The 13,306-nt window shown below is 41.7% G+C and overlaps 2 protein-coding genes across 3 annotated transcripts; one reads left to right on the forward strand and one right to left on the reverse strand.

The window, feature by feature from the left end:
- Window positions 1-252: 252 nt before the first annotated feature.
- LOC310875438 (uncharacterized protein) lies at window positions 253-1,968 on the forward strand (the record flags this gene model as incomplete). The annotated part of the gene is made up of 2 exons (XM_083788667.1): window positions 253-409; window positions 1,568-1,968. Exons 1-2 carry the CDS (start codon window positions 379-381, stop codon window positions 1,966-1,968), a joined length of 432 nt encoding a protein of 143 aa, XP_083644793.1. The 5' UTR covers window positions 253-378.
- Window positions 1,969-2,690: 722 nt separating this feature from the next.
- Window positions 2,691-12,730, reverse strand: anxa14 (annexin A14). Of its 2 annotated transcripts, none has more exons than XM_083767513.1 (13): window positions 12,667-12,730; window positions 12,287-12,326; window positions 11,048-11,144; window positions 10,191-10,279; window positions 7,973-8,086; window positions 7,045-7,135; window positions 6,525-6,604; window positions 6,055-6,093; window positions 5,581-5,671; window positions 4,496-4,591; window positions 3,587-3,642; window positions 3,219-3,326; window positions 2,691-2,783 (listed from the first exon to the last, which is right to left on the reverse strand). In XM_083767513.1, exons 2-13 carry the CDS (start codon window positions 12,311-12,313, stop codon window positions 2,724-2,726), a joined length of 948 nt encoding a protein of 315 aa, XP_083623639.1. In that variant the 5' UTR covers window positions 12,314-12,326; window positions 12,667-12,730; the 3' UTR covers window positions 2,691-2,723. The 2 variants fall into 2 exon arrangements, with proteins under 2 accessions (XP_083623639.1, XP_083623638.1); XM_083767512.1 differs by lacking the exon at window positions 12,667-12,730 and adding an exon at window positions 12,480-12,581.
- Window positions 12,731-13,306: the final 576 nt, after the last annotated feature.

Raw genomic sequence — 13,306 nt, forward strand, 5'->3', positions numbered from 1 at the left:
AGACCAGTTCACTCTGCAAACATCCTGGAGCATCCTGGAGCAACATGCTAACACACATTGTTAATGTCAACAAATGACATCATGCTCCACCACACGTACACACACACACACACACACACACACACACACACACACACACACACACACACACACACACACACAGTGTAATGCTATATAAAGCTGTTGCAAAAAAACAGTACTCCAAATATTTCTCATATTGGACAGGACAGACGTGTGGACAGACCAACACATTAAAGGCTTGAACGACGTCAGAAATACTTTGACCGTACGTACGTCTGTGGTTTGAACATTGTGTTGTTATAACTATTCCAGGGATACACCTTGTACACTTCTTGACACCATGAAGACTCTGGTACTATGTGTGCTGACTCTTCTAGCTTCAGTGCAGGTAAATATTCAACTATATAAAGTATTCTTATCGTTGTGCATCTCACTTGACACATTGTTCATGACAATGATCTCACCAATGCTTGGTATTAGAGTTGTAGTGAGTTTGGTATTAGAGTTGTAGTGGTTTGTTTGGGAGGGAGGGGGGTCATCAGTCAACCAGGTGTCCCTATTTATTAGCATTTACTTGACATCTTCAATACATAAAAATAATAAAAATGTCAGTATTTTGTGCTGCATGTATATAGGGCTTAAGTGGTTATAACAATGTTTTTAGCTAAGAGATCTACCAATGATTTGGGACAGGTGACAATAGGGCCACAGTCCTCTTTCTGTTGCATTGAATGACAGCAGCTAGTGTTGTATATACTGCCTTAAATTGTGGCGCATTATTTTGTAACTTATTCACGTACTATACTGTACTAGTCTCTGCTGGGAGGAAATATTAAAAAACAAAATAGAAGATCTACAGTACAAGCAAGTTAAGTGTGGCTTTGGTCTTATTCCTGTATATTAAGAATTAATTCCATAAAGTTAGTGAAGTTAGTTCTGCCAGAGCTGTACAAATCTTATTTGTACTTCTACAAGTCAATTAACTGTTCATATAATCTGCCACATAAGATTTATATATACTAGTCCTTACCCGTTCAAATATATGATAACACCAAATTATGTACAGTGTGGGTACAGCGATGTAATAGATCCTATAATTGATGTATTTTGAGGTGTATAATCAGTCTGGTGTCAGAGGCACCTGCCCATGGGGTACATACGTTGGTCAGACATACCAACAGTCCTCCCGTCATTAGTCCGACAACACCGTCGCTCCCGACAAAAGTAACCCGTGCTGCGGGTTTTAAATCACCCGTGGCTCCCAACATGTGTTGCGGGTTTAAACTAAGCTATGTTGCAGGTTTAAAATCACCCTCCTTAATAATGTATTAATAATGATATATATTATATATAGTGATAGGCCAGTGTGACCTGGATGTTGTCTGTTTTGGACGGGCCTGTCATCCTTTACCATAACGCACTCTCTCTCTCTCTCTCTCTCTCTCTCTCTCTCTCTGATAACAACACTTGTACAGTAAGTGAGGCAATTCTTGCATGGCACACAATGCCATACAATACACTGACTAATCTCTTCCTCCCCGTCCAGAGTGTCACAGAGGCTCCCGCGACAGCAGCACCGACGACAGTAGTAGTAGCACCCACAACCGCAGCACCCACGACTGCAGCACCCACCACCGCAGCACCCACGACTGCAGCACCCACCACCGCAGCACCCACGACTGCAGCACCCACCACCGCAGCACCCACGACTGCAGCACCCACGACTGCAGCTCCCACCACCGCAGCTCCAACACCCGCAGCACCCACCACCGCAGTAGCAGCCACGACCGCAGCTCCCACGACCGCAGCTCCCACGACTGCAGCAACCACAAATATGACGGCAGCACCAACAAACACGACGCACAGTGGAAGCCATTCAATGAAAGCATCTCTGTTGAGCTCTGCGGTCACGTTGCTGCTGTATGTTGTGACACACTGAATAGATAGAGACGCGTGTGGCTGTGCAGGTGTGTTGACGTTCTGAAGGAGCTGGTATCTCTTCAGAATGAATGAAACACAATAATAACTGCAGAACCATGAAACCAGTCTAAACCCTGAAGCTTGACTTACTTAGAAAATAGAATAATCGACATACATTAGCTTGAACAACAGCGACTAAGTATGACGGACCCTATTAAAACCATCAATCTTTGAAAAAAATATTGTGTCCCGGGTTGTGCAATGAACAAGGGAGGAACTTCCTAGCATATGCCTCGGGAACGGTGCAATTCTGATGTTATTATAATTTACATTACATTTACTGTGTGTTTTTGGCTAAGGGCACACACCTCCATTCTGTGCCCTTTGTGTGTGTGAGTGAGTGTGTGTGTGAGTGAGTGAGTGAGTGATTGAGTGACCGAGTGACTGACCAAGTGACTGACTGAGTTGGTTCGTTTGGTGCTTTTTATATTATCTTTATTGTGACAGCTCACAACTGTCACAATAAATATAAAAAGTGTTGTCATGACTAATTACTTTGGACCAGAAAGAAACCCACACTGATTACAATATGCAACCGATTATGACAGCTATTTATACGCCACTCCAGTGAATGTTCTTAATCATTATGAAACGTATGACTTATATACAATAGATATCTTTATTTCTTTTTACTATTTAATTGCTGAAACAGGAAAGAAATTGTAATCATTTCTAAATCACAGATGTGTGTATATTCGTGTGATTCGTAGACAGAGAGCACATCAGTCTTCAGATCGACAGAGAGCCAGGAGCGCCTGTAGATAATCTCCTTTGAATGGTTTCTGTGGAAAAAAGAATAGAAAAACTGTAAAATAAAGAATAAAATAAACTTCTCTGTGTATGAGTAATAATAGTACTCTATTTTCAAGCATTATTTTAGAACAGTGTTTGAACAGTCTCACGTAACATAGCCTGACCTAAGCAGAGACATTTCTGGTCTAGAGGGGCGGGTCGCGCCTCAGAAATGCGCGCACCCTGATTGGAACTCATCGATCTGTCCGTCACCCCCGGCCCCTCCTCTCCCCCCTAGTGCAGCGCTACGTCACATAATTTAGAGCGACGCCCACCCGGAAGGGTTGACTCCCACTTTTAGACTGGTTCAGCCCACGGCTTTTTCCAGGCTTTCATCTTTCGCGCAGACGAAATGAAAGCCTGGGTATCGAGGCTACACGTAACATAACTTGGGTCTGTGTGCGTGCGTGCGAGATATACCGTACCTGTAGAGCTGTGTAGAGTGATGTGCCTGTCTGTTGAAGGAAGGTCACTCTGACACACAGCAAATCTTCTTCACAGTGAGACAGCAGGATCCCTTGGACTACAGCAGGCTAAAAGAAAAGAGAGCCAATAGGACGGGAGGAAATTACTAACTACATAATCTACTACTGCAATGTTTGGGGTGTGTAAATATCTATCTGAACATGATTATGGCTAAATATTGTCAATCTTCATGTGCTTCGATATTGATGATTCCATTCATCAGTAAATAAATGGGCACTCAGGATTTTACAGTTTACGATTGAATGAATAAAATGATGCATTCATCAGTGACAATGCTCAACCATTAGAGAGATGATCAGGACCTTACCTTCATGGTCTCTAGTCTTTGTGCCAGGTACAGATAAGGATTTAAAATGCATTGCACTGAAATTACAAGAGGATTTACAAAATGAGTCATTTAGCAGACGAAGCCTGTAGAGCTAGTTCAGGCAGAGCATCACCTATACTTCTGATCAGGAGATCGGTCATGCTCACTGCATCTAATCTGGGCCATTTAAACCGCCCTGCTTGCTGGAGTTCTCAAATTCTGCCCGAACAGACGTTTTCGGGCCAGGGCCAGGCTGGGCCAAAAATCCATGAAACCTGAGGCTTCTTTTTCTTTTCAGGTTTTCGGGCCTAACGTTATACTAATTAGCCGGGCCTGGCCGAGCATCAGGCCGGCCCAGTTAGGGCCTGGTCAAACATTTCAGGCCCGTTGAGAACTCTACTGCTTACTGCTCATTATTTTTGCTGATGCTATGCTATGCTGCTAGCCTGTGCTCTGACCACCATCCCAGCATACACATGTGGGCTATGTTTCTGTACAATTCCCTCCATTTTATTCCTGACAGATCATTTATTTATTATAATATGTTCATGCTTTCAGAGAATTAATGAAATGAGACAGAGCCTCGAGGCAAAATGAATGTAACCCTTTAACTCTTTCAGCGCCACCTGGTGGTCACCAGTTTAGGCTTTGAGTGCCAATTCTCCCATTATAAAAAAATAAAGAAATTGTAATTCTATTATGCATGTAATGTGCATGTCATCACCTGTACACCAGATTAGAGGAATTTTCAAAATATGGATGAAAAAACAAAAAGAAAAAAACAAAGATTTTTCATTTTTAATTCCCACGTCTTGTCGTCCGTGGCATCCGGCAATTAGACGTCTTGTCGTTTATTGCTCTTAAACTGTTTTAACTAACACACACACACACACACACACACACACACACCTAATACTTTCAATCCCCGTCTAATGTCTCCTGAGAATCGCTTTTCCAGGATGGGATCCAGTGTCTGTCCCTGCTCCAGCTCCAGTCTCATCAGCACTGCACATACAGTAGTAGCAAATACATGTGTCAACAACATGCTCCAATAAACAGCTCCAGTACAAGGGCACAAAGAGTAAAGCCAAATTCCAATACCCAAAATCTCGGCCACTCGCTCACTCACACTCGCTCACTCCAGCATGGAGGTGTTACGGTGAAATTGGTGACCTGCTGAAATATGTGACGTGTTGACATCACATGACATCAGTGTCCGAATGTAAATCGTTGCAGTTTGTTTATTAGCAGAGTTCAATATAGCGGTATTCAGGCCACGTATTTAAAGACCTCCATGTAAGTTGTGTGAAGTCCACAAGATGGTCACATATTTTGACAGGTCACCAATTTTACCATCATTTGCCATGCCGGAGTGACCGAGTGTGAGCGAGCGAGTGGCCGAGATTTTGGGTATTGGAATTTGGCTTAAGCTTTCAGATGGACAGATAAGCAAAGGCTTTGTTTATGGGTTTATAACTCACTGACATCACATGAATGGCAGTTGGCACACTAACCCACTTTGTTTTTCCCCCACATAACACAGGGGTTCTCAGCGTTTTTGGCTGGGGACACCCGGAAATGCTTTGGCCATGTATACAATAACATTAATAATAGAGAAAATACATCATAAATAAATACAGAAAACAGATATAATCATTAAGGAGAGTTTATGCATGCACCACTATGTGTACTATGTAAACTCTTAATTTCCATTTCCAGCCATTCAGTTGCACTTTTGTTTTTGTTTTGTTTTGTTTTGCATACAAGTAATATAAATAAATGTGTTTTGCAAAAGTTGGCCTCATGGTGGAGGTTGTGGGGAAAAAAAATTGGGTTCTTTGTTGGCATCCAGGGAGTGGATGCCAACAGTTTGGTCCGGGCCAATGGTGCCAGAGATTAGCTGTACGCAGACACGGACGGAGTGCAAAACATACTCTCTCCATGCCTTCGGCCTGGTGGAGACAATAAACACACATCCTCACACAGACACGTACCGTTATTAAGATGGCCTGAGTTTCTTGAGGTCAGTATATTAATCCAGGGTCCAGCTTCTGCTTTCTTCCCATTCAGCGATGCAGACAATGTCTGATATTTCATTATAAACCACACAAGTCAGTCAAAAGAAATCGTCCATGAAACATATTAAATAAACATAGTACATACAATTCCCTTATATTTGAGATATTATACCCTTTTTGAAAAGCAACATAGCACAAATCTCATCCTACATTTTCACAAATTATCCACACCAATCTAGCATCGTTATTCTGGGGGCGAGCATTGGCCGATATGAGCCAATACATGTTGTGAGCTGCGGGGGGTTCACGGTCAACCGGTGTGAGTGGTTTTAAGTATTAATAATATATAATATAATGTAGGAAAATATCAACAAAACAAAAGAATGACACCGTATTGATACATGGTACTAAGTAGTGTGATTTAACACAAGGCATTCTCTCAAACTGTACCTCAGTATCCGTCTGAACACATCCAGCAACATTTTCCTTCTGTTGGGAGAGAGGAGAGAAGAATTCTAAAGGCCTGTTTCACATGCCATTATAAACAACAGCATAACATACAACCCATGGAATGGATGTGGAATGGATTTCATAATGCAGGTGCTAAATAAATAAATGTCATTGTTTTGGGGAGGGGGCGGTACTAAAGGTCAAACACCTTTAGTACGTAATACAAGTACGTTTTCATTTGTGCATTCTGGGCCCTTGGCCTTGTGGGTCCATTAGGTTATATTTGCACAAAAATTAACACTGCTGATTTTATGGCATAGTAATCTCCCATTTGGTGGGCACTTATAATCTTTTAGCTTCAGCCTATGGCTGTTTTCTTTCATTTGTTGATGTATAAGTTTGTACTGTAAGATGATCAAATAAACTAAACTAAACTGGTGGAAATAGGTAGAAAAGGGTTTTACTGTTACATTTAGCAAAGCCACAATGAGCTTAGCAAAGTCTCCACTGGTTTCTCCTTTCAGGTCCTTCTCCAGCTCCTTCTTGTACACTGAAACACAGAGAGAAACAGCCAAAGGTCCTCAATCCTGCAGTCAATTGAATAACAACAATATATACAGTAGTTCACACGGGTTTGGAAAAGGCTTCCAGCTGAAATGGTCAACGTACGTTCCCATCTACCAAAAAAATATGAACATTTGGAGCTTGTATATCTGCTATTTTTGAATAGCCAAAGTATGAAATATGGATTAAGTGGTTAAAATGATTGCGACGATATATTAACTAATTTTGCTGGTGACCCCCTGGAACCTCCCCACGGACCCCACTTTGAGAACCAATGCAATAGTTGAATAATTCAATAGCTCTGCAAGTTGGCCATTGGGTCAACTTGTGAGCATTGGAAGATGAAGCAAGACTTTGGAAAAGGCTGCCAAAAGTACTGTGACGTGAGTAAATATAAATACAATGACTGTGATCAACATGGATTACTTTCACTGTAGGCAGTAGAGGCGTCTTTGAGTTGCTGTCCGGATCTTGTACACAGGATCTCCAAGAGTGTGTCCTCATCGGTACCTAAACCCTGTGCGCCACACACACACACACACACACACACACACACACACACACACACACACACACACACACACACACACACACACACACACACACACACACACACACACACACACACACACACACACGAGCAGTTAAGACAAATAACCATACTGTATAAGTCCATACTAATTATCCATAATAATGTATAAATCATGGATAAGGGGTCAGGGCAGATTGCCCCTTTTCGGGGAGGGGTCAGAATAAATTGTGGACTTAAACGGTTATTTGTCTCAACTCTAAACTGCTCAACTGTCCATCTTTTTAATCTGTTAGCACCGGCTAGCTGATGTCTTTCCAACTTCCACACACACCAACTGTAGCCTTGCGTTGCGATACTAATATCCCACTGCGCTGCACTGCGTGGGGGCAATGCAGTGCAGGCAGATGAGGCTACACCAACTGCACTGTAGATAATTTACTTTACCTCAAACTACAGGCCTCAAATGTATTGTAAAAGCCCTGATACTGGCCTCTAGATGGCAATCCTCTCACTAGCCTACATTTTGAGATTTCTTGTGTGCAAGTGGACCTTTTGGCCTAAGGGTGGCACCAGAGAATCACCAATAAGATCACCAAAATCAGAATGGCCCATCTGCCCGAGAGCACAACAAATTCAATGGCAATACAGCCAGTATTTTATTTTATTTATTATTATTTTTAGATAAATGTTAGGCATCCTTACAGCCTACTAAATCTATACAAGTAACCTAATAGGGTGCCCATGCGCATAACTAGTCCCAGACTTGCGTATCTTCCCTAAATGAACAGACAGACAGACAGACAGACAGACAGACAGACAGACCTCCATGGCTTGTCGTAGGCGATGAGCCTCTTGTTGCATCGGCTTCATCATCAGAGCCAACATGAGGTTCTCTAGTTCTCCAGACAAAGCCTTCTTCACACCGGTCCGCAGGTCCTGGAACACAACCATCACATCACATTAAGCCTAGGACACTAAACACGGACAATTATATTTTTGTAATTTTCATAATGTTGCTGATGTCTGAGGTGGGTGGGTCTCATAGAAGGTAGGGTTGTTTCCCTGCCCACATCCCTGTTTTTCTTTCCTACTGGCAGGTGTTAGGGTGAATTTCACCCGTGTTTAGTGGACCAAAGGAGTTCCCAGCTCCATCATCGGTGTTTGTTGTTGAAATGATGTCATGATGAAATATTAAAGAAGAGTACCTCAAGTTGCCATGTACTTTTATTTAGCTGTACAATATATTTAGATGAGATGAGATGAGGTAAAATATACCGGTGTTTAGTGATGGATGGTGTGACAAAAAGGATGTTTAGTGTTCTAGGGTTAAAAGGTCCATATCCTGGGTGTGTCATTTAGCAGATTAATAGCAGTACACAACGTAGAGCATTATGGCGCGTCGTGAGCTTATATGATTGGCTTTTTCTGAAAAAGCTGAGGGCATCATTCTTTATAACCAATTTATGGGCATGTCATAATAATGCTGTGATCTTGTGAGCTTTTTTTGCCGAAGGAATTTTGTATAGACCGATTCACAGAGGTCTATAGGAGGAAAGAAGGAGGGGCCGAAGTACAGACTACAGACACCTGGGGGCGATAGAAAGGTATATAGAGGCCCAGGCCGTAGCGTAACGGTCTGGGCACCGGACTGGTGATCCAGTCGCGGTGTGCCGCGGGTTCGACTCCCGAACCCGACACGGCCTTTACCGCATGTCATCCCCCCATCTCTCTCCCGTTTCCTGTCAGCCTACTATCTGTCCCTTAAAAAAATCAATAAAAGGCGTAAGCCGCAAAAAAAATATCTTAAAAAAAAAAAGAAAAGAAAAAAAAGAAAGGTATATAGAAACAGTAGAAGTACAGACTACACTACAGACACCTGGGGGCGATAGAAAGGTATAGAAACAGTGGCCCGAGTATGGTTCCATGCTGTGGTAATGGATCATTTAGGCCTTGAAGATAGTAAAAGTGCACCTGCCTGTTGTTACTGTCATGATCTACAATTTAAGCCTGGATCTATCTATATCTATAATATTATATAATGAAAATTCCCAGAACTGCAACATTGTGGGAAATTCTAGTGCTCCTCCTAGTCATAACAGTTTGCATGTCGACGTGCATTTGACAAAAATGACAGCTAAATTATATTTATAATACCAACTAAGCCCTTTTAGTTCCTCGATCGTCCTATGATCCCAATCCCTGAACTCTTTGTTAGGTTATAAAGAGTTCATGATGTTGCTAAACCTTCTCTTTAAATAAAGGTGCGTTCAAAGCCAGTGTTTGCAGAGTGAAAGACCAGTTCACTCTGCAAACACCTGGAGCTACTGTAACAACATGCTATGGTATGGATCACACACACACATTGTTAATGTCAACAAATTCACAATGAGATTCACCTGAACTATCACAGTCAGCAATGCATGCCTGACGTGGCTGTGCATGGATGGATCTACTCGTAGGAAATAACAGGTAACCCTGAACAACAAGTCATGTACATGTTCCTGATAGAGGGACTTTCTTTCTTGAGGTATGCTAAAAAATGGAAAGGAAATAACCGATCTACAAGCTCAAAAAGAGTCCCGATGATGTGGTGGAAGAAGTATTTTTTTTTACTTAAATATATCAATACTGTAGAAATACTTACAAGTAAAATCCAGGAATTAAAAATGTACTTGAGTAAAAGTATTGGCATCAAAATGTACTTAATGTACCAAAAGTAAAAGAGTCATTAAGCACAGGTTTTCAAAGAAATCTTTTGAAAACAATGCGTCACATCATGACACATTGTAAGCTTTTGGATCGGTTATTTAAAAATGGCAGAAATGTATAGGCTACAGGGCTGAAGTGGTATTCTGTACTGTATGTTTTGTATTAATAATAAAAATCAAGATTTCAAAATAATTAATAAGTGGAGTATAAGTACAATTTTGGCACGTGACACCATCAGGCTTGTTTTTACTGTGTAATGAGAGTCATTACCAACACAATGAAGTGTAGAAGCATAAAATACTAATAGTGGCAAGATCATGCATTAGTTTACCTTCTCTATTATTTCCTGGTAGGTCTGGGCGATGACCTGTCTCTGATGGTTGTTCCGGTTGGTCAGGATTCTCACCAGAGTCACAACATCTGAAACAGAGGAAATATTCAGATTACAATGACAGCATCTGTCTCAACACTGAGCAATGGCTCTTTAAATAGCAATTCTGAGTTATGCTATTTTATTGTACAATTAAAGACCTTTTCTTTGGTTGACTGTCTTGGTAAGACATATTAAGAGGTATCATCAGCACCATTGAAATGCCATGGTAGCTGTACAGGGCAAAATCCTGAGTGTTCATTTAACTCTGAGAGTGTAAGAATGTATCTGTAAGCGTTCTACTCCTAAAGCAGGTGTTATCACCAAGTCTATCATCATTTTTTTATATATATATAATTTTTATACCACGATTTTTGTAACCCATTTATTTCACCCAGTATCAATTATCTAATGTTATCCTGGGCGCTACACTTCCTCTGCCAAACTGGGGGGGCAGCGGACTGACCTCATGCTTCCTTCTATGCATGAGGAGTCCAAGCTGCTTCTTTTCACCTGACAGGGGAGAGTTTCCCCGGCCGGACGTAGCTCGTGGAAGGAACACGTTATTCCGACCAGTTCCTTTCAGGCGCCCCGGCTGGCCAGGGGGAGGTAGTTTAGAGACCAGGATTACGGCATGTTTTTTGTGAGGGTACCTACCCTAGGGGACACGGGGAGAACATGCAAACTCCACAAAGAAAGGCCATTTCGCAAACCCCGCCTCGGGTATGTGCACTTAACACACCCCCAGCGGAAATCGAACCCAGGACCTTCTAGCTGTGAGGCGACAGCACTAACAAGTCTATCATCTGAGGAGGTACCTTTCTTCCCCAGTGCGGTCTCGATCTCCTGAGCATCCCTATCAGGGTGGAAGTTAGGGAATGGACGCACCGTGCCCAAGGTACCCCACGCCATGTCCTAATGGATAGAGAGAGAAAGAGAGAGATCAGTGTTGGTCTGACATCACAAATAAGGTGGTGTACTGTAGAAGTGAGACTTTGTTATCAACATAAGCCCTATATTTCATTGTCGTATGATGAAAACCAAAAGGCGAGAAGCGACCTCGAAGTGACCTCGTCCTATCGGGTTTGATGAGGTTTAATTTTTAGGCATGTTGAGAACTCTACTAATAACTTTGGGGCAGGCCCGTCTAGAGTTTGAATGAACAGGTATCAGTCAAAAGGGAGACATCGAAGAGGAAGGACGGGTGGCGAAGGATCTACATATGGAATGTCAGAACAGGTCAGCTCCATAGATCTAAGGGTTTGAGGTCAGATGTAGAGTTGCTGGCCGGCTCAGTATATGCATTATGGCTATCCAGGGTTTGATGAGGTCAGTGTCGTGATCTTCATATATGGAGACAGCCATATATGGTGGCATGATGCTGTATACTGTATATGGAAGCGTGACACGACGTGTGACACAAGTCACACGACTGACGGGAAATGCTGGTTTTCGAAGTAAACTGCGTCCTACAGTCACAACAATAGAGGGATAGATATACCATAATGTGGAATGTGACAATGACAGGACACAGGTGGAATGTATAGTACAAAGAAGATTATGAGACAGAGATTATAATGACATACATTGTAGGTGTCACACAGAGAAACAAATCACTATCAATCACTTTTCATCAAGATGAATTCAGAGAATGAAAAGCATGTCCACCTTTACAGTATGTTGCGGCACTTGTGTGAAAACACAGTTCACAGTTCAGTTACATTATCAAAATACCACATTAAGACCAGAAGCATTAAACAAAATTTCCCTTCAAAAAGTGTTGAAGGGAAAATACTAATTTGGAATTATACAATTGGTCTTCTCATACATTTGGTAATCATCAGTCGTACATTATTTGTCAATCAGTCATACAGTATTTGACAGCACATGCCTTTGTTACTTGTAATACAGCACCGTTTACAAAAGCTTGGTGTAACAGAGATAACAATAGAGGGAATGTAAAGAATCAGCGGATACAAAGCACAGAGCGTGTCCATTTAGACCCGATAGGAACTTGATAGGAAATGGAATGCAGAGGGAAGAGGATGCCAACTTACATGTGATTTGAAGTAGTCTGGATCCATGGCCTTTTTTAACCTACAATAGTGAATACGGGCGTGTAAGTGACAGACACATTCCACACACTGTACCGCAAAGTACACGCGGAAAACATGAACACAAACTAAATCAAGTAATAACATGCACACATTGAATGCAACAATTTGGTTCCATTCCAGAAGATTGACTTACTTCATTATTTTGTTGTGTGGAGTTGTTGATCAATTATACACACTTTAACAGCTGTGGTGGTAATACACTCAGCAAATACACCCACCAAACAAGATTCTTGAATTTCTAAAACTATTCCCAAATATATTATAAGTGCTCCCATTGCCTCTGAAATACAACAGTGATAATACGGTTAGTCAAATCCTACCTGTAACTGGAGTCTTGTGGCAGTTCCGTAGTGGAGAGTACCTTCCGTCAACCTTTAATCAGCCTTGCAACTATAGTGTCCCACCTTTGCTACACCACACCTGCTACAATACACCCACCGTTGTCTCAATCCAAACATCTGACCAATCGGTTCTCAGTATCTGCCCACCTGTCATTACTATTGGCCTCTACCATTACTATGGTAACTGATATGCAAAATATTTGACATTCCAAGCAGAGGAAGAACCCAGACAAGCGGGTTTGTTTACAGGCGACACAAACACGCTAGTTCTGAAGTGACTGCAAAATGTAAACATTGAATAGAATAAATGAAAATTATGTATTGTTTCTGTATTCAACATAGTGAAGTTTGATTAGTTTTAAGTCCGCTTTTGGCCATTTCTGTACTATACAGTACTGTATATCAAATAAGCCAGATCGAGGTCTTGCAACATGCCCATTCCTGCAAATATGCGAGGAGCCAATCTTATGGTTTCAGGGTGAAATAACTCTCCAACACATGCTCTCATCTCTCTATACCCCGACTTAAAAAACAAATGGAATGTCTGAAACCTGAAAGGTGAATTTCAGTGAAGACAAAATAAGCCCCAACAAAGAGGCTTTTCAACAGACAGATTTGT

The sequence above is a fragment of the Protomyctophum parallelum genome, assembly GCF_964188405.1.
Source record: "Protomyctophum parallelum genome assembly, chromosome: 1".
Classification (NCBI taxonomy): Eukaryota; Metazoa; Chordata; class Actinopteri; order Myctophiformes; family Myctophidae; genus Protomyctophum; species Protomyctophum parallelum.

What these genes read in the sequence shown, in the direction of transcription:
- anxa14 (XM_083767512.1), bottom strand. An exon ending in TCATTGTGGCTTTGCTAAAT is followed by an intron (nt 6,094 to 6,524) that starts GTAACAGTAAAA and finishes CTCTCCCAACAG; the next exon opens with AAGGAAAATGTTGCTGGATG. An exon ending in CTCAGGCCATCTTAATAACG is followed by an intron (nt 4,592 to 5,580) that starts GTACGTGTCTGT and finishes CTGTATGTGCAG; the next exon opens with TGCTGATGAGACTGGAGCTG.